Here is a 26,144-nt window from a genome sequence, read left to right as displayed (position 1 = left end):
ATGAACTAGTTATAGTATCATTAAACTTATAATAGACTTTTATAGAATCTATAAATTGAGATAAATTTCATTAAAAGTACTACTAAAATTCTTTTTATATGCGTGTCAAAATGAAGTGGTGAATCTTGAGCTACTACAAAGGATTTCCTTTAAAGTTCTCCACCCTCCGCCCTTTATTTAATCATTGATGTGTGATTTTATCACTCCTATATTAACCTTATCAATTATGTTGCCTTCATTTATCATCAATCAGTCATTAATGCACATGAAAAATGTTCGATAGATCTCTGAATTAACATAAGAATGCTCAAGATAAGTTTTCCCAATCGTCATAGTAAAGAAAATATAGATGAATAATAGATCAATATCAACCACTCTGGTCGTATTTAAATAGAAGAAATATATGACCCACAACATATCTCTCATCATTGTCCTGATGATCAATAATGATGAAACTTTTACACTCAAAAAAAATTTATCAATAAGAATTGAAGTGATTATCATTCTCTTTAATACACTTAAAAAATATTTCTAACATGCAACACATTGTATTAATTTTTAGTCATATGCAGTAATAAATATATTGTACTAAATGTGTTAAATGTAATGTCAAATGGACACTTGAATATTAAATGTTTGCTTAGCACAATGTTTTATTGAGTTAATTAAATTTATTTTATTCCTATGATTTCTTGGACATAAGATCTATGTGTGCTGGTGAGATAGAATCCTAGAGAATATGATCCCCTTAAGTGCAAAAGTAGAGGAAGTTGAGAACTTCATTCAATTTCATTTGTAAATAGACATGAGATTTGGGAGTATCAAAAAAAAAAATGTATTTTTTTTTTAATTTTAAGGTATATTATATAATAGGCCCATACCTAGCATTTTTATATACTTATAATTTGATTATAATTAATTGATTGAAGTGAGCTTACCAAAATAATTAGATTCACCATTTTTAATCATTAGAGAACTTCTAGTTAACCCATTCTTATTCACCCCTTTTTCTTCTTTTTCTTTTTCCTCATAACTTCAAAATATAAGTTAATATATATCATTAGTTATTTCAAAATCTTAGATTTAAGCTTTATCTTAATAAGCATTGGAACAAATTGTGCAATTAGATTTAATAGTATTGCTTTGGTCTCATAATAAATACAATTAAGCTAATTTTACTTTGGGTTAATAAATTTAAACTTGATTGCACATATATAGCTTATCTATCAATTTTTGATAATTATATGTACTTGTGTGATTGATTTAAGAATTTTAAGCGTTCAACCCTTCAAGTTGAATTTTCACATGAGGTGATTAGTTGGATCCAAAGTATAACTTAGGGTCCGTTTGGGAGGGCGGGTGCATTTTTTCCCGCGGGGCAGTTTCAAACCGCCATTCAAGGACGTTTGGGGGACGACACAATGCGTTTTTTATGAAACATGGGTTGCGAGTTCGACCACGCGGCATGCGTTTCTTCACATTAGCTTTACTGTCTTGCTCTTAGGGTCCTCGTAATGATCTTCCCCATCCCGCGGCTTTTGCACTAACCCTCCTGCGAAACTCTGACATTTTCTTGGCGTCTTTTGCCCTAACCGTCCTGCATTTGAGTGTAACGTCTCCTTCTTTCTCCGATATCCTCTATCCCTTATCTTTTCTTGGAGGATTTGCTCTGTTAGCCGTGTTGGTTTGCAAAGAGAATATTTTTTTCGTGAATTTGTTTGATGGGTTACTTGCGTTTTCTCCACAGCACATATTTTTATGGATAAGTTGCTTTCTGTTTTCTGCCCCAATCCTCTTAATGGCTGTTGATGCTTAGGCTTTTGATGTTTTTGTTGGTATTTTGTAATTGTTTTGAGTGAGAATTTAATATTTGAGTGAGATTTTGAGAGGAATCATTAAGGATAGCTTCGGTTTTCTGTATCCATGAATGGTTTTCTTATTACTATGGTGGTTTGTTGTGGTGCTTTGCTCTTACCCGCTTGGAGCTGTGGTGTGGTGGGTTGGTGTGGTTTGGTGTGGTGGTTAGCTGTGATTTGGTGGTTATTTGTGGTGTGTTGGTTCGATGAGGTGGTTTGTTGTGGTTTGCTATGATGAGTTATTAGATTTGTTTTTGGAGTGTGGTGTGTGCGCATCTGTGAATGGTGTTATGGTGGGTTTTGCATCTGTGGTGGGGTTCACAGCTGTGCAGAGAAATTGTTGGATTTGTTTTTTAGTTGGATTTGTTTTTGAGCAAGTTTTGGATTTGTTATTGTGTGTCGTCGTGTTGTGGTGTCGTGGTGATGTGATGTGGTGGTTTGATGTTGTTTGTTGTGGAGGGGTTTTGAATTTGTTTTTGGGGTGTTGTTCTTGTGGTAGGGTTTGCATCTATGAATGGTGTTATGTTGGGGTTTGCATCTACGGTGGGCTTTGAAGCCGTGAAGAGCAGGTGTTGGATTTGTTTTTTTTTTTTTTGGACATGTTTTTTAAGCTGTGAAGAGGCAAAGGGTAAGCAATAAGCAAGTATATTTGTCACATCCTTAGAGTAGCTAAAATTGTAGATGGTTAGAATGTGTGTATTGTAAAGGAAAAGGATACCAATTGTTTTTAAGCCATTCATTAAAAATGGCCAAGCAAATTCTAAGAACTTGAAGGCATAAGGTGTGGTGGCGTGTGCGATGGTGCAATGTGTTGATGTGCTATTGTGGAGTGGTGTGGAGGTGTGGTATGTTGGTTGGTTGGGTGTGTGGAGGGTTTAGTAAGGTGTGGGTGTGTGGAGGTGTGGAGGTTGGTTGGTTGTGTGTGTGGAGGGTTTAAGGGATGTGTGGTGGTGTTTATGGTGTGGATGTGCTATTGTGGTTGGTTGGGTCAGTGGAGGGTTTAGGGAGGTGTGGTGGTGTGTATGGTGTGGATATGCTATTGTGATTGGTTGGGTGTGTGGAGGGTGTAGGGAGTTGTGGTGGTGTGTGTAGATGTGATATTGTGGTGTATGTGATGATGTGTTATGGTGTGTGCAGTGAGTGCATGTGCGTATATTGTTGCATTTTTATTTATGAAACTTTGTTTTTTTCATCATAGTAATATAATGGTTAAGACCAAAGATGTTGATACACCTGCAATGTGGGAAAATAATATTTTGTGACCTTTATCTCAAAAAGATCGATATGGAATATAGGTCTACAACCCATTTCAACAAGGAAGAGTGACAAAATATTATAAAAAAATTCAAAAAAATTACAGACAGATAGTACAATATGATACAATTAAAGAACAAAATGTAATCAACTCAATAAGGATTCAAAATTTTGGAATGAATTAAAACGACGATCAAAGAGCTGGGGTGTGATCCGGTGAAACGAACCATTGATACTTCCAATGAGTGTTGGGCAGAAAGACTTGCAGTAAACATCTTTGACATGTCCCTTAATTTGGTGAATTTCATTTTGTTTTTTAATTGAAGTAGATATTATGAATTTGTAGGTGGTGTCTGCTGCAAAAAAAATTAAACTTAGTGGACTCGATTCTGAGTTGGAGGAGAAGTTGGATCAAATTTTTTTGGGTGTCGTCGCTACGAGCAATAATGTATGTGCCCCCAGTGAGACAGGGTTTGGTGGCACCCACGAAAATTTGGGAGCCAAACAATCGGGTGATTCCACCAAAGTCCCCGCCCAGACCTCCTTGATCTTGAGTTCAACCGCTCTTCTAAATGTTTGCGGGTTGACAATAAAAAGCAAGTTGGAGTTGCTTTTCTTTTAAGTCAGATATCACAGCTGGTGGCTACATGCAACGCTGAACCTCACACATCTCAAGCAACTTCTGTCGACCAGGTCCTACAAATTATGAATGAAACTAGGAAACTTTCTGAGGATTTGCCGTTATACTTTTTTGTGATAGAGTTGCTTGAAGTTCCAACTCGTAGAGATATTTTCCGTCAAGATGTCTGATGACCGTAGGGTGACGTATCTAAGACATTTTTATAATCGCATGAATATTTGAGAGACTTTTTTTAATTACAATGGCTTGGGATATTTATGTTTGTTCATTGCTTTTCATTTTGTTATGGCTATTTCAATTGCCTAGGACATGTCTTATTCAATGATGCTTATATGTTTATTGTATTGTTCGTAACCTTATATGATTGTAGTTAATGCATTGATGCTTCTGTGTTAACCAGAACGATATTAATCTACATGGATGCAACCAGAGAATGGCACAGAAGGAGAGTTGCAACTGTCACATGCTTGATGTACGAATATTATAACTTGGTACATAGATCGCTCCCCTTGCATAACATCCTCATATGTTGGGGACATATGGGTTCAGGAGTTGCTTGTGAGCCACCAAACGAGATTTAAGAATATGTTTTGTGTGACATAAACAGTATTCAACGATTTTTTGGAGGAACTACACAAAAATCATGAACTACATGACTCTTTCAGGACACTTCGTGAGATGCGTTAACAATAACACTCTATATATTATCACAAAATGAATCAATGTGAGGAACAATGAAACAATTTTAATACTCCTCCGAAACAATTTGTAAATACTTCTCAGTGGGGTTGATGACATTTGTGAGTTTTTCTTTGCAAGTCATAAACAAACATATCCTACGTTCGAACAGACCCCCACAGAGATTTCGTATGATGCACGGTACATGTCATTCTTTAAGGTAATGCATTAAATTTATTACATTTAATTTTTTAAAAAATAAGGTTATTACGTAACCCATCATTATCTTTCCAGAATTGTAAATACCTCTCAGTGGGGTTAATGGTATTTGTGAGTTTTTCTTTGCAAGTCATAAACCAACAGATCCTACGTTCGAACAGACCCTCACAGAGATTTCATACGGTGCACAGTACATGTAGTTCTTTAAGGTAATGCATTAAATTTATTACATTCAACTTTAAAAAAATAATGTTATTACGTAACCCATCATTATCTTTCCAGAATTATATTAGAGCAATCGATGAAACACACATTGTTGCACATGTTCCAAATAATGAGAATATCACATTCATCGACCGATGTGGGTCAGAATATCATGGTCACATGCGACTTCAACACGTGCTTCACTTTTGTCATGACCGGTTAGAAGGGTAGTGCACATGATACTAGCATTTTTTCAAAGCTGCAACAAGGAATAACAAGTACAACTTCCGACATCCTCCCACAGGTATGTGTGAGACTCGACTACTCTCGTTATTTACTTTTCCCTCAATACTAATCATGCAATACATATCAGGTAAAAACTACTTGATTGATGTTAGATATCCGCTGCAGCGAGGTTATCTCAAGCTCTATCCTAATACGAAATATCACATGCCGGACGTTGAGAGAGCAAACAATGTAATACGAGACAAAAAAAAATATTTAATAAAATACATTCCTTCTTACAAAGTGTCATTGAGAGAACTTTTGAAATTTGGAAGAAGAAATGAGTTATATTTTGCGATATGTCATCTTGTTTCTCAAACAGGTATAGATTGTGATTGTCACGATGACTCTCCACAATTACAATCAGCGACATCCTTCTCGCAACGACATCGATTTCTGTAGGACGAACGAGCATCATGAGCACCTACGTGTCGAGGCATTTGAGTCTCATCTTGAATATTCTTTGTCACGGCTTGAGAATGATGTTTCCATTACCTGTACTAAAGACATGAAAGGTGCAATCGAAATGACAGAGTTGAGTGAGCAAATTACGAATGCGATAGTAGGAGGGTGATTAAAGTATTTATTCTATTTTTATTTGTATTTCATTCAATACTATTCGTATTTTATTAAGTTTCTATTTATTTTATTTCATTGTATATTTGATATTGATTATTTGGGTTTTTAACATTATTGCAAGTGTTTTTTTTTTTCATTTGCATTTCATTTATTTATTTATTTATTTTTGGTGGGTTTGAGAGATTCATGATGAGACGTTTAACCTAATGAGTTCTTCTGGATGGTTTGTTAGTCGTTATTGGTTGGTGTCACATATGAAATCCCAATGAAAGTGATTTTTGAGATTCTTCTAGATGATGGTGATATGCATATGTGACACGCACGAGCTTCATATTACGTGGGTTAAGGCAACTAAGAATCTTTTTTCTACAAGGTGAGACGTCTTCTCGTAGTGACAGATTTGTTTGTCAGTATACAGATTCGTCTTTTTTCTAGATTCGTTTGTCACTAAGAATCTTTTTTCTACAAGGTGAGACGTCTTCTCTAGATGATGGTGATATGCATATGTGACACGCCTGCACAAAACTATAATTAATTACTTCTTTTATCAATTTCCACTCATTTTTTTTATACAGGTCCTGTTTATTTCCGTTGTTTGTATATTTGATATTGATTTATTGAGTTTTTATGCTATTAATAGTTTTTTTTCTATTTACCTTTCATTTGTTTTTCTTTTGGTGGGTTTGAGAGGTCCATGATGAGCCGTTTAATCATATGAGTTCTTCTGGACAACCTGTTTATCGGTATTGGCTGGTGTCACATGTGAAATCCTGTTGAAGGCATCCAAGTTCCTCTTTTTTTTTGGCAATACGTTTTTGAGGTTCTTCTGAATGACATTTTTGTGATATACATATGTGACACACACGAGTTTGAGATTATGAGGTTAAAAGGAACCAAGAACCTTTTTTTACAAGGTCTGTAGTCTTCTTGTAGTGACTGATTCGTTGATCGATATACCGAGTTCTCTAAAACCTCATGCTCGCACAAAATTATATTTAACTACTTTTATCAATTTCAACTTGTGTTATGAATAATAAAATGTCTTTTAAAGCATTCAAGAAAGATGAATTCTAAAATTTTTGGAACCTTCCGAGGATTGCTATGCCACCGTAGACTTCAGATTTCCCTGTTGACGTCATGTAAGCCAGGTAGCTACGAGAGACGGTTCTACAGGTGCTCATGGAGAATCATGAAAAAATATGACTCCTTTAGGTGTGCAGATAGTTGGTAGATTCTGCTACTGAGAATGATTGGGAATAGATAGCTTCCCTACAGGATGGCGTAGCTCGTGACATACGCCGATTGCATTTTAAAAATAATATTATAATATTATTATTTGTTATTTTAATAATTTTTCTTTATTTTAGTAATCATGATACTCACTATTAACTGCGGTGTAGATCTTAATTTTTGTGCTGCTCTAAAGTTAATTTTTGTTTCTCATGTATTAAATATACTGCCATGACATTACTATAAGGATAGAATGATCATTTGTTCAAAAAAAGCTACCGCACAGTTGTTTTCAAACTGAAAAAATAAACAGCCCGACAATTTATCCACAACAACTTCTATGCAGCAACTTTTAGAGGCAGCTATTGCGCAACAACTTGTTGATCAATCACAGCTCCTCCAGAGAAACCCTTGGTTTCATGCCTATTGTTTTAAAGTATATAGCATTTATTTATTAAATGACAAACACAAGCTTCTTTACTAGACATATTATCCTTGATACTTGTATTTTTACATTTTATCGATAAACAATCTTGTTTATTGCACTCCATTATAGCTAGTAGGATTAGTACTTCAATTTTGATCGACTAAAAAAACACTTCTTCCTAATTTACAAATAAAGAAGCAATACACAAAAAACCAAGTAAAATGAATGTGTCAAACTTTTTACTTCTAGCACAATAGCTTACCAGGTCAAAAAGGCAAATAAAAAGGGGTTATTTTTGTTATTAAACAGGCTTTGTGCATCTATTTCTGTAAATATTAAAGTTGTGTATCAATTAACCTAATTCTAATCATTTTGATACATTTGAGCTGCCGCTGCATACTCCTCCGGCCACCAATACATTCTCCGATGAGATTCTGTAAAATCTAAATTTTTAGTTTGAGCTCGCCAGCTAATGGATACCAATACGAGCTGAGCTCAAGCTAACCATTCAAGCTCGAGCATAGAATTAGGCAGACAAGCCGAGCTTGAGTTTGACAAGGCTAATAAAAGCTCGACTTGACTCGACTCGTTTGCACCCCTAGACCCCTCCAAATTTTTTAGCCTTTTTTTTTTTAAGCGCACTGAAAGTGCAACAGAAGCTTAAAACCTTCCCGGAAACAGAAAACCAAATTCAAGATGAGAGAAAACTTGGTGTTACAAATGACATGCCAAAACCTATTTTATAAAGTTAAAAGCAAGTAAGAAGGCTGGGTAATAATGTAAATTACGATTTTTGATGGAGATTAATGCTTTTGAGAAAGCTGTATAGACCACAAAAGCTTCCATATAATTCATCAGCGGGAGGAGTTGAGTTTGCATATTGTCACAGCACTCCCAGCCGTATTTTCAGTTCTGCAAAAGGATGAGAAATTGATTTAACTGAAATAAATGAAAACCATTAGAAATGCGGCAGATAATTCATGGTTAGAACCAATGTAATAATAATAATAATAATAATAAGGAACATTTACATACATACCACTCCATTCTTATCTATTTACATATCTAACTTCTAAACTTTAATTTTTTTGCATATATGCCACCTTACCGATACAATAAAAGGTGTATTTGTAAAAAAAGGTAAAATTTAGGTGTTTAATATGTAAATATATAAGAATTCGGTGGCATGTATGTAAATGCTAATAATAATATAGCCATAACTATATATTGCAGCAGATAAATTTTCGGCACAGATATTAATAGAGAAGTCAGCACTAACAGCTAAGAGCAAACATTTATGAGAAGCAGATTAAAAGGGTTCCAGCAATTGTAAGAGAAGGGTCAAGAGGTTGTTTGGTTTGATGTCAGATGAGAAAGAGAAAAAAATAAGTGCGATTTTATTCATACCTTGAAGGCTAGTTTTATAGAGAAATAGTGATTGCAACAAAATTCTTAAATCTAAGAGTTAAAATAAAAAAAAAATTAAAAAAAAAAGATAATAATGGAAAATGGCTAAAATAGACCACCTTACCTATGGATGAAAAAGTTGCATTTCACCTTTTTAAATTAACATGGTGATATTTTTATGTGATATGAGAAATTTAGAGGGTTCCAAATGCAAAAGGCCGAGTTTAGGAGTTACATATATAGGAATTGGGTTGTATTTATGTAAACACCCATACTTTCTTTTTTTAAAATATTGTTAATAGATTGTTTCTTCTTTGCATGTCATTGTTTTTTCTATGGTTCAACGCAGAGCTCGTGTTAACAGGAATAACCCTTTGTTCGAATCGTTCATCAAGTAAATGAGCCGAAGAGGAATAACCCTTTGTTCGATCGTGTATGCTCGTTTTAACTCAAAATAATATATATGTGCCTCACACTCAGATAAGTTGGTCGGGCATCTGCTTGTCAGTTGTAAGTCCTTTCTGGTCTAGGGTTCGATTCCCCCCGGTGAAGGGTGTGGTACGCGAATTGTTAGACGCATATACATATATATATATATATATATATATATATAAGTTACAAATCATAATAGCTTGTGTGGTACTATAATTTTGTACCTTCTATTGCACAAAATTAGTGCAAGTTTGAATCCAACACCCTACATCTATCTTTCCTAATTAATTTTAGAAAACCAATTTTGCGTGAAACATGAACAAGAATATGTAAATCAAGCCAAACACGAACACACTATTCACGAGCAATTTCGAACAAGATCCAATTTTGAACAAGCCAAACACGAGCCAAGCGTGAGCCCTCTCAAGCTCGGCTCATTTACAACCATATGTGCTAACCAATCTGCACCTATAAATGCCACAATAGTCACATTTTTTTTTAAATAATAAGCCTTTGTAAGATGAAGATTTCAAAAATCTGAAAATCCTGTAGACAATTTTTTTTTGTTCTCCAAATGATGAATGTATGCGTTAACTGTTTTCTATCCTTCTTGAGTAAGAATATCAATCTCACAATCATCTCTATCATCTCTGCTTGTTTACTGGAATTCCATCTTCTATTCTCCATAGGAATTTCAATAGGCTTACATGGCATACCTTTTTTATTTCTGGCTTCCATTCCTAAGAAAAATCTAAGTTGTCTTGAATCCTTAATTTCAAATACATTTCTACGGATTTCATTAATTTGTGCAATGGGACATTTACATAAGTGCCACCCAAGTTCTATGTATTTACATATCTATAACACCTAAACTTCTCTTACATTTATACCACCAAAATCTTTCATATCACATAAAAATACCACTATTTTAACTTTAAAAAAGTGAAATATACCTTTTCATGGGTACGGTGGCATATATGTAAAAATTAAAGTTTAGGTGTTAGATATGTAAATACATAGAAATTAAGTGGTACGTATGTAAATCTTCCATCAATTTATGATCTATTGTATACATACCTCCTCATGGAATCTATAAAGCGGCCAAATTAAGCTTCAAAATCTTAATTTAATACATAAAGGGACTTCTTCAATTTGCATACGCTTCTGTTTCTACCTTGATTCTTCAAATAAAGATGTAAAGTTAGATATCTTCATCAAGCTCTCTTTCAAAAAAAAAAGAAAAAGAAAAAGAAAAATAATAATCTTTACATCCACCTGGTCTAATCCCTAACAAAGATGATTAGACAGACCATTGTGATATTTAATGTCGCCATTGAGGAAAATACTATGAAATATACTCCAAAAGTTTGAGTAAAGCATTTGACAACTAATAGAGCTTGTACTTTTCTATTATATTTCTTAGATTGATAGATAGATAACAATTAAACCCAATTTACAATTGGTTTATATTTTTCGGCTTAATGATTCAATTATATCCCAGATGACAACTATATTTAATTTTTTCACCTCCAGCACTACAACTCTCCTATTGAGATCCTATAGAACTTCTTCAATATGAGAAGTGAGCATTTGAGTTCGAGTACATGAGCCATTTTTAAAAGCTAATGATCGCTTTGTTCGGTAATATTTTATTGGGAGTTTTGATGAAATATGACTTTGAACTAAGTTTCAAGGAATAACTAGATCTATTCTCCAGATCTTTATCTGAGAGAAGAATTTTATAGAAGCACTAAATTCAATTAGGATTAATTTTTGAAAATGTTGTCAAGTTCATAACAATTCAGCTTTTTTAGTTCCAAAGATTAATGTAGTAAATTCTTAAATTATCATCAATAAATATGATAAATCATCAAGCTTCAAAATATTTCATACGATCTAAATATTAGATGTAAATGATAAATCATTTAGCTTTGAATATTCAGTGTATAGTAGCAGCAGACTTAAGAGTTTTATATTGTAAAATTTATCAACTTGAGCAAGTGAACGGTGAGGGAAATGATGACGAACTCGATCAAGATCTTATGGCTTCGACGTCTTGCGTCGTCCTAATTCCTAATCTATTTAGTCAAAAGAGATAGTCGACCTAACCAGATTGAAGGATCATAGTCAACAACAATAGTTTGCGTCCTCCAAGAGAGTCTTGCAGATCTTTAAGTGAATGTTTGTCTAAGATGACAAAATTAAGTTGACCTTAGCCGACAAAAGGTTTTATGTTAATCAATTGTATCATTGTGATTCAAAACTAACTGAATAGAAAGTTGTTAGAGAATATACGGGTTGCGGTCGTGATCATAATATAATGGTTACAGTCAGAGGGTTTTAATCGTAACTGCTAATTTTTGTGAAGTCATTGAGATAAACCAAGCAGATAGAGAACTCAAGCCACATCCTTACTGACAAACTCTTTGTGAGCTTAAGTCAATCAAAAGTTTGTCACGCTCGACAAACTTTTGTGAAGGGTGGATGGAGCTTGCTTTAGATTTTAAGTAAATGATTTTAACTTTAATATTTTGATTTATTTGCTTCAAAACTTTAAGTGTTTAAATTTTAACTTAATTGTCTTGATTTGTTATTTTGAGAACTTGATTTAAAAATTGAATTAAAATTTGATCATCGGTTGAAATTTTCAATCAACACAGCCATCATTAAGGATTTGATTGTTTGATTTGAATCCTATTAACTTTACATCAAATTTACATTTTTCTAGTAAGGAATCGAGATTAAGATTGACATATTATTGTATGTAAACATTGTCAACTCTGCCTTGATTACAGAGGAACAGGTTTAAGAATTATAATAGCTGGATTTATTCAAATATTTGTTCAACAGAATTTTGAAAATAGACACATCTTATAGAAATTTTTATCAACTCAACCATCATTAGAGTTTAATTACTTGATTTGAACCATGTCGACTTATCTTCTTGCGCTTAAAGGATGGGACTTAGTATTGAAATGTGTTGTATTTGAACATTGTCAACTCTATCTTGCTTACATTGAATTGTATTCATAGTTTATATCATTTGAGCTTATTCAAATTTGAACTTAATTTTGAAAATATACTCATCTGTTAAAATCTTATATGGACATCATTGGGATTTTGATTATTTGACATGAACCATATCAACTTTACTTCTTACTTGTAAAGGATCAAGCTAAATATGAACATATGTTTGTATATAAACATTGTCAACTTTATCTTGCTTACAAAATATCAGATTTAGAAATTATAATAATTGGATATTTTTGGGTATTTGTTGAAACTTAATTTTGAAAATAAACACCTCTGATTAAAATTTCAATCGACAAGACCAACATCGGAGATTTTGATATTTGAAACATTTATGTTTGAAATTCATTTAAAATTGAAACTTGAATATTTATAAAATGTTAGTTCTATCAAGTTCGCTCCTTATGAAAAACATTGGATTAGGTGATTTGGACATACAAATTCTTATACTTGCGTTTTGAACATTATTGAAAATTACTAAATTAATAAACTCTACTATTTAAGAGAAGAATGATCGAAACAGTTGAGTAGGACTTCTAACCCTGCCCCTATAGACAATGTCCTTCATTTGAGAGATTGCATAGTTTAACTATATTGGGTTTTATTAGTAAAATATGAAGCTTTTAATTTTAAGATAATCATAGATTCTATTAGAAGAATTTTGCACGCTTATCAAAGTGAGAATTATTTAAATGCAAGTTTAACTTAGCCCGCGTAACATTCTAAGACCATTTCAATTTAAACACTTGGTCAATTTGGTAGAGCATAAGCGAGCATTTAATTACATTTAATTAATTATTTTAGATAACTTTACATGTCTCAAGTCAATTTACACGATTTTAAAGCATGAATTAAATTAAGAATTATTTTAAAACTTAAGGCTTGAATTTATAAAATTTTTCTTATTTGGATGAATAAATTAATGCATGTAGATGCTAAAATGCAGCCTTATGTTCGCTTATATAGTTAGGTTACAGATTTGGTGGTGATAAGGCATATTAATTCATTATTTCGATATTTAAGAAAGATATTTAGATACCTGAATCTACCCACAATTTATGTATTCATATTTAAGTCAATCCTTACATTTAGCCCCAATCAAGCTTAACCTCAATTTATGATATTTCATATTTAAGTCAATTTGTCAGTCCTGAGCTTAGCCCCAATCAAGCTCAGCCTTAATTTAAGTATTTAAATAGATCATCAAAAGATTTATTTGCATTAAATCTTAGAATTTTATTTGATCACTTTCAAATAAAAGTGAATTTCGGACTTTTAAATCACAATTTATGTTTCTTCTTTTTTCATTATTATATCATTTCAAAGTCCAAATAATTCATTTTTTTAAAAGCATTTGCAAATCCAATATCAGTAGTAATTTCGACAACCTCTCAAAGTTTTCCCTATTTAGGGGGCTGCATTGGGGTATCTGGCATACCCAGTTGTCTATAATGTGCAATGATCAACATCATGAGAGATTGCAGTCATAGAGGAGTATTATAATCTATCAGTCTGTAGGACATGATAGGTCTTCCATTAACATATGCGAGCAAGAGGCAATGATGACGATGACAATCGACAAAATGAAAAGTACAACTCTCTCTTTCCCATATATATATATATATATATATATATATATATGACTTGAGCTCAGGACGACAAGAAAGAAGAGTGGGCTCTATTTGCGGCTGGATCAAGTGCAACAAACATACAGATTGGTGTTTTGAAAGTCTATGCATGCCAAAATCTCATTGTTGCTTTTAATAGCGATGGAAAAGATAGGCAGGCACGCCACAACGAAGCAAGTGAAGTGATACGACATGGGAGTTATGGAGTTCTTTGGGTGCCATGATTTGGTTGTTGCTTCCCCACAAAGTTTTAATCCCGACTGTGTAGTGACTGGGTGTCGTGCAAACGGAGAGAAGACGAGCTACGGGCAACGGTTAATATTTCAGCATATCGAACGGAGAAGAAATGCATAGTTGTGATTTCTGCTGTTGTAAAGGTTTCGAATAAGAATAGAAGATATCTCTGTGTTATGATTTTAATGTTTATTTTCTCGCTGGCTTGTTATTGCAAGAAAGCCTCCATTTTGGGATTTCAGTTGTTGCCCTTGTTGTGATCAGCTCATTGCTTTCCCAACAATAGTACGACAAGCGTTTTGGCCTAGAGATGAAACAGAGGAAGGAGCGGGACAAGCAAAATAGTTCAGGAGGGTTTCGGTTTGGAGCAAAGGTTTTGACGAGTGTGATCCAAGAAAATGTGATTGCAGATGTTTTCAACAGAACATAAGAGGGGCTATTGGGTGGCAGTGAAAGAGGAGTGGTTAGGTTTGAGTGAATGCAAGGAGTTGAGATTAGAGATGGCATCAAACCTCCATTTCATGCATAAAAAGCTAACAAAAAGAAACTTTAAAGCAGGGAGACCAAGGAGCGGCTTGACTCTGTTGTTCGAACAGAAGGATTTTAGGAGGTCTCTATCCATTGCAACCCATTAATGCCTTTCACGCGAAGAGCATCAGAAGGAGTTCTGAACGTCTTTGTACGTCGCGATCCCATCGTCGTTTTTCCTGCTAGCCCTAGTCATGACTGTATCATAGAGAATGAGCGTGAGGGAGTAAAGATTTGAATGTTGTGATCCCGTCGTTACGTGCGGGATAGGGCACAAGACAAAGAAATCCAAAGAAGTTGTGGCTGGGAACAGTTTTGGCATCCTGGTATGGGAGCGGTTAAAAGCTCCTTTTATTATTTTTTTTAATGGACAACAAATACCCCCTAATAAATATTATCGCATCTGAAGCGGACAATGTTTGTTGCAAACTGATTGATCCTACAACTCTTTAAAAACTTGTTTAGATATCAGACTGAGATTTTAACTTTGCAGATCTGTGAGGTAAGTCATGGACGTCAACACAAAGTATGAATTTCAAATTGAATATGCACGTTTGCATCATTATAGATCAACTTTGATTGACGTCGCCATTGTCCTTTTGTCACTCACTTAGCAGGGAGATTGAATTTATCTTTTTTCATTTGCTTTTAGCTTTTTGCTTTTTTGCTTTGACAGACTTATATGAAGTTTTTATATTAGTATTTAAAAAAAAATTCATAGCTCCATCTGTCCTGGTTTCATCTATTCTTTTGTGTTTTAACAGACTTGATGATAGAATTAACCTAAATTATCTATATGGACTTGTCAAGTGCGTAAGCATACATTCGGCCTTAACTTTGTGCTTCGCTATACTTGTTGAAGAGTAAATATTAGTGACCTAACCTTCAGGCTTATGTTGAGTCAATGGAAAAAAAAAATTGTTGAACCAATGTTTAATAGTATATCAGACTTATTCACAATTAAATTCCCTTAGTTCAACATCTAGCTTTGAACAAACAATGGGCTAACTTCTTTAATCCTTGTTTTCTATTTTGTCAGACTTACTAAAGAAGAGAATTTCTTCATTCCATGCCTCATGCTTGATCATACCAATTGAAAGATGTTGGGCTTTCTTAGTTTAAACAAGACACTGAGCTCAGCTTGATGATTTCTTGAGTGATGATCATTTATTTATTTTTTCTTGACCCTTTAACCAATTAAGAAAATCTTTTTTATCTAGTTAGCTTCAACTTATCAAGTCAAATAAGCTTGGAACTCGAAGGTCTTTATCAACAAACTAGCAAAACAAATGTTTCTTCATTATGAGTGTTTTTATGACTTATTGAGTGAAGAGAGTTGTACTAACTCGTCATATTTGAGCTTGTTGAATCCGACCTTTGGACCCTACTTAAGTCATGAACTTAAACTGTATGAAACTCGTGCTTTTTCAACGTAATAGGCTTAAGCTTATAGAATTTGAAGTCATCTTTCTTATATCACAAGGTTTTGGAACTTACGTATTTGAGATTTCTTAACATGACTGCATAATATTTTTTAAGTGTAGATTATCTTCTTGATTTATCCTTGATTCTTCAATTTGGTATGCAAGTCTCCTGAATTTTAATCACTTAAAACTCATCAAATTGGGTAAGCTTGGGAACTAGACAATTCCCATCATTAGACTAATAAGATGGAGGCTCCCCTACGACAATCATTTTTATGGCTTGTTGAGTAAAAGAATAGATTGCTCTTTCACTACATACAATCATTTTTATGGCTTATTGAGTAAAGAGTGATGTCAGCGACTCGGCCATATTTGTGCTTGTTGGGTTTGACCTTTTTGACCCACCTGAGCCGTAAACTTCAGTTGTGGTAGAACTTGCATCTTTCCAACTTAACTCGTTAAAACATGTAAATTTTGATGTTTTTACAGTTGAACCTTCAAAATCTTGGTTAGTTAAAGAGAAAAATTTGCCTTCTAAATTTTATCATGCATATATTTTGCTTGATAGCAAAATTCGTAAATAAATATTTAGGGATTTCAACATTGAAACACAAATTCAACCTAAAAAGAATGAGATCTCAATGTTAGACATGATGTCAACTCTTCTCGTTGAGGGTCTCAGTCAAATGCACTGTCAATCTCAAAAAGAGGTGCACCTTACCTGATCAAACACATTTGAGGATCTTGATATCGAGCACAATGTCATCCCATATAAATTAAAAAAAAATATCTTATGTTTAATATAATAATTTTATGACTAGTTGTATTACAATAGAATTTCCATAATTATTTTTGAATATTTCATTTGGCTTATTCTTTCTTTGAATGATTTGAAAGTGTTGGGCTTGCATAGTAATTTGTAAGAGAAAGAATAAGGAGCAACTGAAATTGACTCCTACTAACTTGAATTTAATCCCTCTTCCAATGAGGATTGATGATATCCTTCATTCAACTATTCTTGACTTCCTAGGGTGTGAGGAATAACCATAATCATATCCTGGTGACATATATTTGGTAATTCTTTCACTTGTGGGACGTGAGTGAAGAATATCTATTTGATTTTGTCTCACTCATTCAATTAGTTGAGAGAATCTCAAGATTTGGATCACATTACTTATCAGGTTGTTTATGTTTCAATGAAACAGTTATTGTCATTAAATGGAAAACAAAGGCTTCTTTACAAATACCATTTTTATGACTTTTTAAGTGAATAAAACTGTCAGCGACTCGGTCATATTTAGGTTTGTTAAGTCTGACCTTCAGTACTTGCTCATGTTCTGAACTTAAGTTGTAAACAACGCTTTTCCAACTTGATATGTTAAAGCTTGCAAGCTCAAAATTCTCTTGACTTTCAAAATTGTAGCAAGTCTGAGAGATGAACCTCCAACTTTTGAAATTTGTCTTGTTTGTAATTTTCATGAAGATAAATTGATTTTTCTCAATTGGTTGAGTATAGTTTTGACATCGATATGTTAAAAAATTTAACTAGGGATCTCTCATCCGACACAATGTCAACTCAAATGATAAAATTTAAAATAAACTTGGGGATCTCGACTTGAAGCTCAAAGTTAACTTAAATAATAAAAGAAACGTATTTGGAGATATCAGTTCAATACTCGATGTCGATCCAAATAAATAATTGACTCTTGAGAGATCTCAGTTCAATGCTCATTGTTTAAAGTTGAGAACCTTGAACCTTGACTATGTTCAGCTAGCATCAAATTTTTCTTTGTTATCAAAACAAAGGGGCTGCATATATTTATTTGGGTTGACATTCAGTTCTAAATCGAGATCATCAAATATATTTAGCTAGTGTTAGCCTTTCCTTTGCTATCAAGATGATAGGCTTTCAACTTGGAGCTTAGCGCCACCTCAAATGACTGTCCCCATTGTTTGGCAAATGGGTAATTTTGACATTTGATAGATAAATTCGAGAATCTTGGCATTTAGCACAATGTCGACCTAGATTATTAAGAAGGCCCCTATCTTACAAGAGAAATTCCAATGATCATTGGAACTTTTTGGGGATCTCGGCTTAAAGCGCGGAGTCAACCAAATAAAATAAAAATATTGTTCATTGTCTTGCATGCAAAAACTTCATGATAACTTAAAAATATGTTATAATATCATAAGAAAATTTCCAATGAATTATTACACTTGTGCTAGAATAGAGCATACATTCTCCTTTACTTAAAAGAAACTTTAATAATAACTTTTTGACCAAGGCACTATGTGTAATGCTTCTTTAAACATTAATCGTTAACTAGTGATATTGATTGTTGACTATTTGGGTTGATAAGTTCAAAAGCTCCTCTCTATATGTCTTCTGAATGACAAAATAACTTTCCAAGTTAGGTTCAAATTTTCAGCCAACTTTATGTTTGATGATCCCTCTGCTAAAACTTTTCTATGTCAGCTCGAATTCAATAATCCTTCCATCAACAAGGATTAAAGATACATTTATCTAATTTTTTTGGATAAAATGAGGGGATGAGAAATGATCAGAGTCATATCCTGCTGACATTAATTTGATAACCCCTCCACTCGCGGGGTTAAAACTTGCTGCAATGGGAGCCCTAAGTAGGCTTTTCAAAGTGTCAACCATTAGGAGATTCATCAATATGCCTTCTTCAAAGCCCAACTTTAAATAATATTGGTAATGGCGGATCTCTGAGAACATACATCAGATGGTCATGCCAAATCTTTCTTTGATCATTTCATCTTCGTGAATCACAAGTGAACATAGTAAATGAAAGATAGCAGCTTCTTGATTGAAGTTTTATTGATCTCAATCATCCAAAATTCTTTTACACATTCTCTTGTTGACCTCATTTTCAGTGAGGTCTTAGTTTTTTCTTCTCAGAACCTAGGATCTAGCCTTAAGATTCCCTGTTGACCATCCTAGAGAACTAATTTTGGAACTCACCTTACGTGGGACTGCGAACCACTTCTTGACCCATTTTTGTGAAGACCTCACATGAGTAGTCCCGAGCATTTAACTCTTAATTGCAAGGTCTAAGAACTAACATGTTGAAGACCCAAAAAAATGAGTTTCTATAGGATCAGGAAGCCTTAGGTGAACCCTTTGTGGCTCGACTATGCAAACACCATAATTCACACATTCAACGTGCGTAAACTTAGCACTTCACGTCACTGACACTTAAACAAATTGCATCGACAATTAAACTAAAATCAATTTTCAAATGATCCGTCACAAACCCAAATTTTGAAGAAAAATTAAATTTGACGCATTCATCGGCAAACTTGTTCGAACGACCTCAGATGACGAAACGAACTGCGTGAGTGCATTCGGGTCGACTTTAGCTAGAAAGAACACCGATATTGCTATGGTTCCGCGTGTGAGCGAATGACACTAAAATCAATGCATTTTAAATTTAATTCAATGAGATGAGTTTAGGCATAACCCGACTTCAATTCGGGCTAAACATAGCCCAATTATGTCGGGTCAGGCTAGCAACCCAATTTGTAATTTGAGATTTCAATTTTTAATTTTCAAATTACCCCGTCTAAATCTTAAGTTAAATTTAATCAGACAATGTTGCTTTAACAGAAACCACTTAATTCCCAATGTAACGTCTTTCTAGAATTGGCGCAATACAAAAAAAAAAAAGCCTTGTTTCCTTCTCCTCATTCGGCCCCCTCTTCCTCTCCCGAGACTTACCTACCACCTCCTCCCTGAACCGAAACCCTCGCCTCTCCCTGCACCGCAATCCTCGCCCCTCCGCACTGATCCCGCTCACCTGCTCCCCTCTCACGCTTGCCCAGAAGCACTCCCGCACTTGCCCGCTTTGCCCTCTCTCTCCCGCGATTCGCCCCCCACTCCTCCTCTACGACCCGAAGCCTGCTCCTCCCCGCTCTCGACAAATTTGCCTCACCTCTCCCGCCTCTCCTTCATCGCTAAACAACCCTAACTATTCGTCTGATTCTTGACGTACCCCCTCGCTCGACTTCCTCTCCCGAAAACCTCGCTCGAATACCTCCCCCTCACCACCGAAGAGGCTCGCTCGACTCATTCCCTCTGCCGCCAGGAACCCTTGCCTACATCCTTCCAGCCTCTACTGACTTCTTCCAAAACCATTGCCTTCGAAATCGAATACTCACGATACAGCCGCGAGTAGAGCTGGCTGGGAAGGCACAGACGGGATCGCGGCTTACAAAGTTCTCCAAAACTCCCAACTCCCTTCTTCTGCTCCACTCCTATCCAGAACCATTCTCTACGGCTCCAAACAAGGAGGTATGATGCCCTGTCACATCTTTCCTTCTTTATTACCTCTTCTTCCTCTGTTCATCTCAGTTCACTATTGGAAACATTCACCTACTTGCTTCATGCGAGAAGGCTTGTCGGAAAATTGTAATGACGGAGAGCAGCTTTTCGTGAAGGTTTTCTTCTCTTGATTCTTTGTTCTACTTCTTGAACTTAAGGATTCATTAATTTTAGGAGAGATGAAGCAATGAATCCTTCACTCCCTGCTGGTGCTTGCGGCGTTGGAGATATTCTATGGCTTAGTCTAATGGGCTTTTATATTACTTAAACTGTAGGCACTTCATAATTTATTTATCTGCTTATAATTGTTATGTTAATAGTTCTCCCAATCATAGGGACTGATTTTTGGAGATCTCCAAACAATTCTCATTGAATCATGTTAATCGAATTTATTCTTTAGTTAAAAAGATGCAAGTATTAGAAGGATTAATATCTCATAAAATTTATGTTGTTTTGTTTTGCTATATCAATATTGCTGAAGGAAAAAGGGCGGGTCTCAAAATGTGTGCTCTGAAATGTAAGGACAGTAGTTTTGCAGAAGAGTTTAGTGGTGTTGTGAGAGAGCATAAGATAAAAAAAGGTCATTGTGCTGAAGACACATGAGAAATCTCCTAAAGTTTCTAACGAGCAGAGGGAAGATTTTGCTTGATAGTTGTTAGTTAACCTTTCAAATATTCAAACGTAGGCCGCTGCAAAGTTGTTTCATGCCAATATTATCTTACTTCTATTTATCTGTTGTTGGAAACGCTTTGAGCTTTCTATCTATAGCAGCGTATTAACTGTTGCTCCATTTTTTCTGATTGTTTAGTCTGCTGTACATTTTTATTCATTTGGCAACTCGATCACTGCTTTAAGGTGTTTTGTTGGTCGATCTTGAACAACTTAGTCATTGTTTTGGAAGGCGTTGTGTCCCATTTAAATGCTGTTTTTTTTTTTTTTGGAAGCCTTTAAACCCCTTTTTTTGGGTTGTTCTTGCTCAAATCCCTCACTTATTTTGGAGCCTATAGAAACATGTTTTGTGAGTTAATTAAGTGTTGATTTTGGAGTCTCTAAAAGTACTGTTTTGGAAATGATTGAATGTTGTTTGGGTCCTTCAAAAAGCTGCTGTTTGGGCTTGAAAGCTGCTGTTTGGAGTGTTGTGAGAGCTCTGGGAGAGCTGTGGGAGAGCTGTGGGAGCTGTTTGGAGTGCTGTGGGAGAGGTGTGGGAGTGCTGTGCGAGCTGTTTGGAGTGCTGTGGGATTGCTGTGAGTGCTGTGGGAGTGCTGTAAGAGCTGGGAAAGTGCTATTTAATGCTGTAAGCTGCTGTTTGGAGCTGTTAATTGTTGTAGGATATTTTCTAATGCCGTTTGGGTTCATATAATCGCTGTTTAGGACATTTAAATGACTGTTTGGAGTTGCTAAATGCTGTTTGAAGCTGTAGGGTGCCTTATTGGTGCTGTTTGGAGTCGTTAAATGTTGTAGTGGCTGTTTTGGGAGCTTGTGCTTACGATTTAGAGGTGATTCTGGGGCATCTTTGCCTATAATTTTGGGTTTCTTTAGATTGTGATCTTATGAGAATTTAAACACCTTTTTGAGTTGACCCACTCGTTGTTTCGCTCTATTGTCCCGCCATATTTTTGGGAGTTGGGCCAGTCCTCCTCTTCGCCCCATTTTATTTTCTTTTTAGGGCGATGACGACATTGCTTATGTGTGCTTAAACGAGGGATATGAAGTGAGATTATTAGAATAGCATCTCCTACCTTAAGGACTTTCAATGAGGGGAGAGGATAATGACCCATAATACTATTCGCTAACTCTTGGTGTGATTTTTGCTCCCGATGCTCTTCAGTCGCCTGTAGTCCTAGCCTGTGTAGAGTAATTAGCCTGTGGAATAGACTACTTTACAAAATATTTACAAAAAATAAAATAAAATTTCTTTTGCTTGTTAAAGTAAACTCTACATGGAAATCTAAACAACAACTTTTATATGAAAAATTAAAAAAATTGGTAAAACTTATAAAGGTCCACGACTACTCACTTGAATCGGAGTTAAGGACTCATCCGTGGATTGTCGAGTTGGTAGCTCTTACCCAAGGTTGTGAAGCACACAATACAGCTCTGAGCCTCCACCTTCATCGATGTCTTACACCTAGTTTAGGTCTTCCATAATGATTTCTACGACTCGTTTTTTTTTACTTTCGTGTTGGTTTTCCTCGCTTCACTTACTTTTCCTGCAAGTTTATTTAAATCTCCTGCAATTCATACTATGCTTGCAATACTAATCACGTAGTGGTATCAGAAGCCTAGGCACGCTTTATAGTTTATTTACCGCATTCTACTACACTTTTATGTACATGTGATCTTCTTTATCATCCATGCTTTAATTATAAAACAAAAAAACAAAAATACCTTCTTTTTTTGAAAATTAAATACACTTTTAAACTTAGTGAACGTTGTTAATTCACCGCTTTTGGATTTACGAGAATCTCTCGGATGAGATAATCTACGGTTGCTAATGAAAATTTTCCAGTCTAAAAGAGCTTAATAACTCATATAAATTAAGTAAATTCAAAAGAAAATAATGATGTCAGAATGAGGGAACCGTGAGATCCTAACTGTTAAATTAAAACTCCCTCGAATATGAAATTTGAACAACAACAACAAAACTCGATTTTAACACCAAAACTATGAAACATAAAACCTTAAATCAAAACATTCTAAACCTTGAAACTGTTATTTTAACAAGGAGCTTGAGCCAACTTTGTGGGCAGCACGACAAGGAGTTTGGATCGAGCAGCAAGAGTATCTTCTTCGACAATCTCTCTCCTTGGTCTAAATAACAACCTATAGGATTTTGAAGTAGGTCACTCAGCGCGACGTAAATCCTCACACCTTCTTTAGGCTCTTGTGCAACCATGTTTGCAGTGTAAGTCCTAACTCATTTTAGATTCCAAGGTTATCGTCCGGTATGACGTTAACCCTCCTATCTCTGCGGACTATTTGCATAATCGGATATTATGCAAATGTAAGTTTTCAATAAAAAAATTGGCAGGATTGAACAATCAAATAGCACCGTCTCCAAAACGCAGCCACATAGTAGAATAGTTTGGAAAGTCACTGAGGGTTCTCCTCAAGATCTGTGACGTCCCCGACCGTTTTCTACTTTCGACTCCTGAAAATAATTCTTCATACTTGCGTCACTCCCACTTGTTTTTCCACTACTGTGAAAATCTAAACTTTGAATTCTTGAAGAATAGTACATTTGATCATTATCGAGAGTTTTCTCAAGTGACAACGGTCATTTGAAATGTAATTAACTATAAAGGATCATCTCTATAAGAACTTAGAACTCATGTAAAATAAACCCTATCTAATCTTTATATTAAGTAGGAGAACTCGTCGGTCACACATAAAATGTTCGCAGGTCAAACGGAAGTCACAATTCTCTTAGTTTGCAGAATTTGGTCCATCGTCGAGTTATACATTTATTTTTCGAGGTGTAATATTTGCGGTATCGAGCAGGATTATGCAAACTATGACTAATGAGATTCATTCAGTCTCATTTTCTAAAAATTAAAACACCACCATTTTACCAAGGTTGTTGAAACTTGAGTAAGAGAAGAGATAAGAGGAAGAAAATAGTATATACAGTGTTTTGAGACCATAGAAGATTGGTTGACTTAGGCTAGGAGTGCATTTCACTTAAATGAAAAAAAATCAAAATTTGTCCACTGGCGCCTAAGCACCAAAACCCGCGCTTAGGCGCTGCCTAAACAAAAAAAAAATTATATACCTCTTATACTAAATTAAATTTACAAAAATTATTTTCAACATTAAAAAGTTGACCGACATCTCTTCATTAAACTCCTTTCTTTGGTAACTTTTTGAACCATATGCACTATAGAAGATAACATTTCAGGTTGCTTCTTCTCATTAGTAAGGACTTAATGTTGTTGAGGAAAAAAAAATTTGTTTGATGTCACCAACATAACCATTCATATTAACCCATTATTTTTCGAGGTGTAATATTTGCGGTATCGAGCACGATTATGCAAACTATGACTAATGAGATTCATTCAGTCTCATTTTCTAAAAATTAAAACACCACCATTTTACTAAGGTTGTTGAAACTTGAGTAAGAGAAGAGATAAGAGGAAGAAAATAGTATATACAGTGTTTTGGTGTTTTAGAAGATTGGTTGACTTAGGCTAGGAGTGCATTTCACTTAAATGAAAAAAAAATCAAAATTTGTGCACTGGCGCCTAAGCACCAAAACCCGCGCTTAGGCGCTGCCTAAACAAAAAAAAAATTATATACCTCTTATACTAAATTAAATTTACAAAAATTATTTTCAACATTAAAAAGTTGACCAACATCTCTTCATTAAACTCCTTTCTTTGGTAACTTTTTGAACCATGTGCACTATAGAAGATAACATTTCAGGTTGCTTCTTCTCATTAGTAAGGACTTAATGTTGTTGAGGAAAAAAAAATTTGTTTGATGTCACCAACATAACCATTCATATTAACCCATTATTTTTCGAGGTGTAATATTTGCGGTATCGAGCAGGATTATGCAAACTATGACTAATGAGATTCATTCAGTCTCATTTTCTAAAAATTAAAACACCACCATTTTACTAAGGTTGTTGAAACTTGAGTAAGAGAAGAGATAAGAGGAAGAAAATAGTATGTGCACTGGTTTGAGACCATAGAAGATTGGTTGACTTAGGCTAGGAGTGCATTTCACTTAAATGAAAAAAAAATCAAAATTTGTGCACTGGCGCCTAAGCACCAAAACCCGCGCTTAGGCGCTGCCTAAACAAAAAAAAAATTATATACCTCTTATACTAAATTAAATTTACAAAAATTATTTTCAACATTAAAAAGTTGACCGACATCTCTTCATTAAACTCCTTTCTTTGGTAACTTTTTGAACCATATGCACTATAGAAGATAACATTTCAGGTTGCTTCTTCTCATTAGTAAGGACTTAATGTTGTTGAGGAAAAAAAAATTTGTTTGATGTCACCAACATAACCATTCATATTAACCCATGTTAGACTTTTGGATTGGTTGAGGATATGAATACTCGCTTTTGGGATTGAAGCATATTGAATGATCAATAGCTCGAGCAATAGTTGATAAGCTCATAGTTTAATATTTCTCTTTCTTCTTTGCCTTTTAGAAAGTTTTCTTCTAAACGAGGAAACTTCAATATCACGCCTTCCACTTTCTTTCATATGTAAACTATAAATGCACAATATGAGAATACTTTAGCAGACTGATGCCTCCTAATGTTGCTTTAAACAGATATAACAATGGTTTTAGCATCAACGACGAGAATTTCTACACCATCAAATTGGATAGTGCCTATGAATAGTAAAATGGGAAGATTATTCTCATCTTTAGAGACCAAGAGAACTCTTCAAGATGTCGATCATCGTAATAATTACTAGTAGGTATATATTTTCTCCAAAAATCCAAACTTGATAAATAGCTTTTCATTTACACTTTTAAAGTTGAATATCATATTTCATATCCTTAGCTTGTCAAAACAAAATTTTATCATGAGTAGTATTAATCTTCAAACATATACTTTCTGCTGGGACCCCCAATATTGAATGCTTAGACATAAAATGTATATCCCAATGCTCACCTTGCAAGGCATATTTTTCTACTGAAACCTTTCAATAGTAGACACTTGGATTATGATTCAACAGTCACCCTCCGATGCCTATCAAACAATATTTATCTTTTTTTAGG

General features: G+C 34.6%; 1 protein-coding gene across 1 annotated transcript in view; it reads right to left on the bottom strand.

Annotated features, from left to right (window-relative positions):
• Positions 1-7,643: 7,643 nt before the first annotated feature.
• Positions 7,644-26,144, bottom strand: part of LOC110030792 (histone deacetylase 6) — a 46,535-nt gene continuing 28,034 nt past the window's right edge. Inside the window, exon 6 of the mRNA XM_020733711.1 lies at positions 7,644-8,284. Coding sequence (XP_020589370.1) covers positions 8,227-8,284 — 58 coding nt within the window. The 3' untranslated portion in view covers positions 7,644-8,226. The remainder of the gene's footprint in view (positions 8,285-26,144) is intronic.

This window comes from Phalaenopsis equestris, unplaced genomic scaffold, assembly GCF_001263595.1.
Source record: "Phalaenopsis equestris unplaced genomic scaffold, ASM126359v1 Scaffold000761, whole genome shotgun sequence".
Taxonomy (NCBI): Eukaryota; Viridiplantae; Streptophyta; class Magnoliopsida; order Asparagales; family Orchidaceae; genus Phalaenopsis; species Phalaenopsis equestris.
Note: the sequence above shows the minus strand (reverse complement) of the source record. Positions and strands in the feature narration are given on the sequence as shown.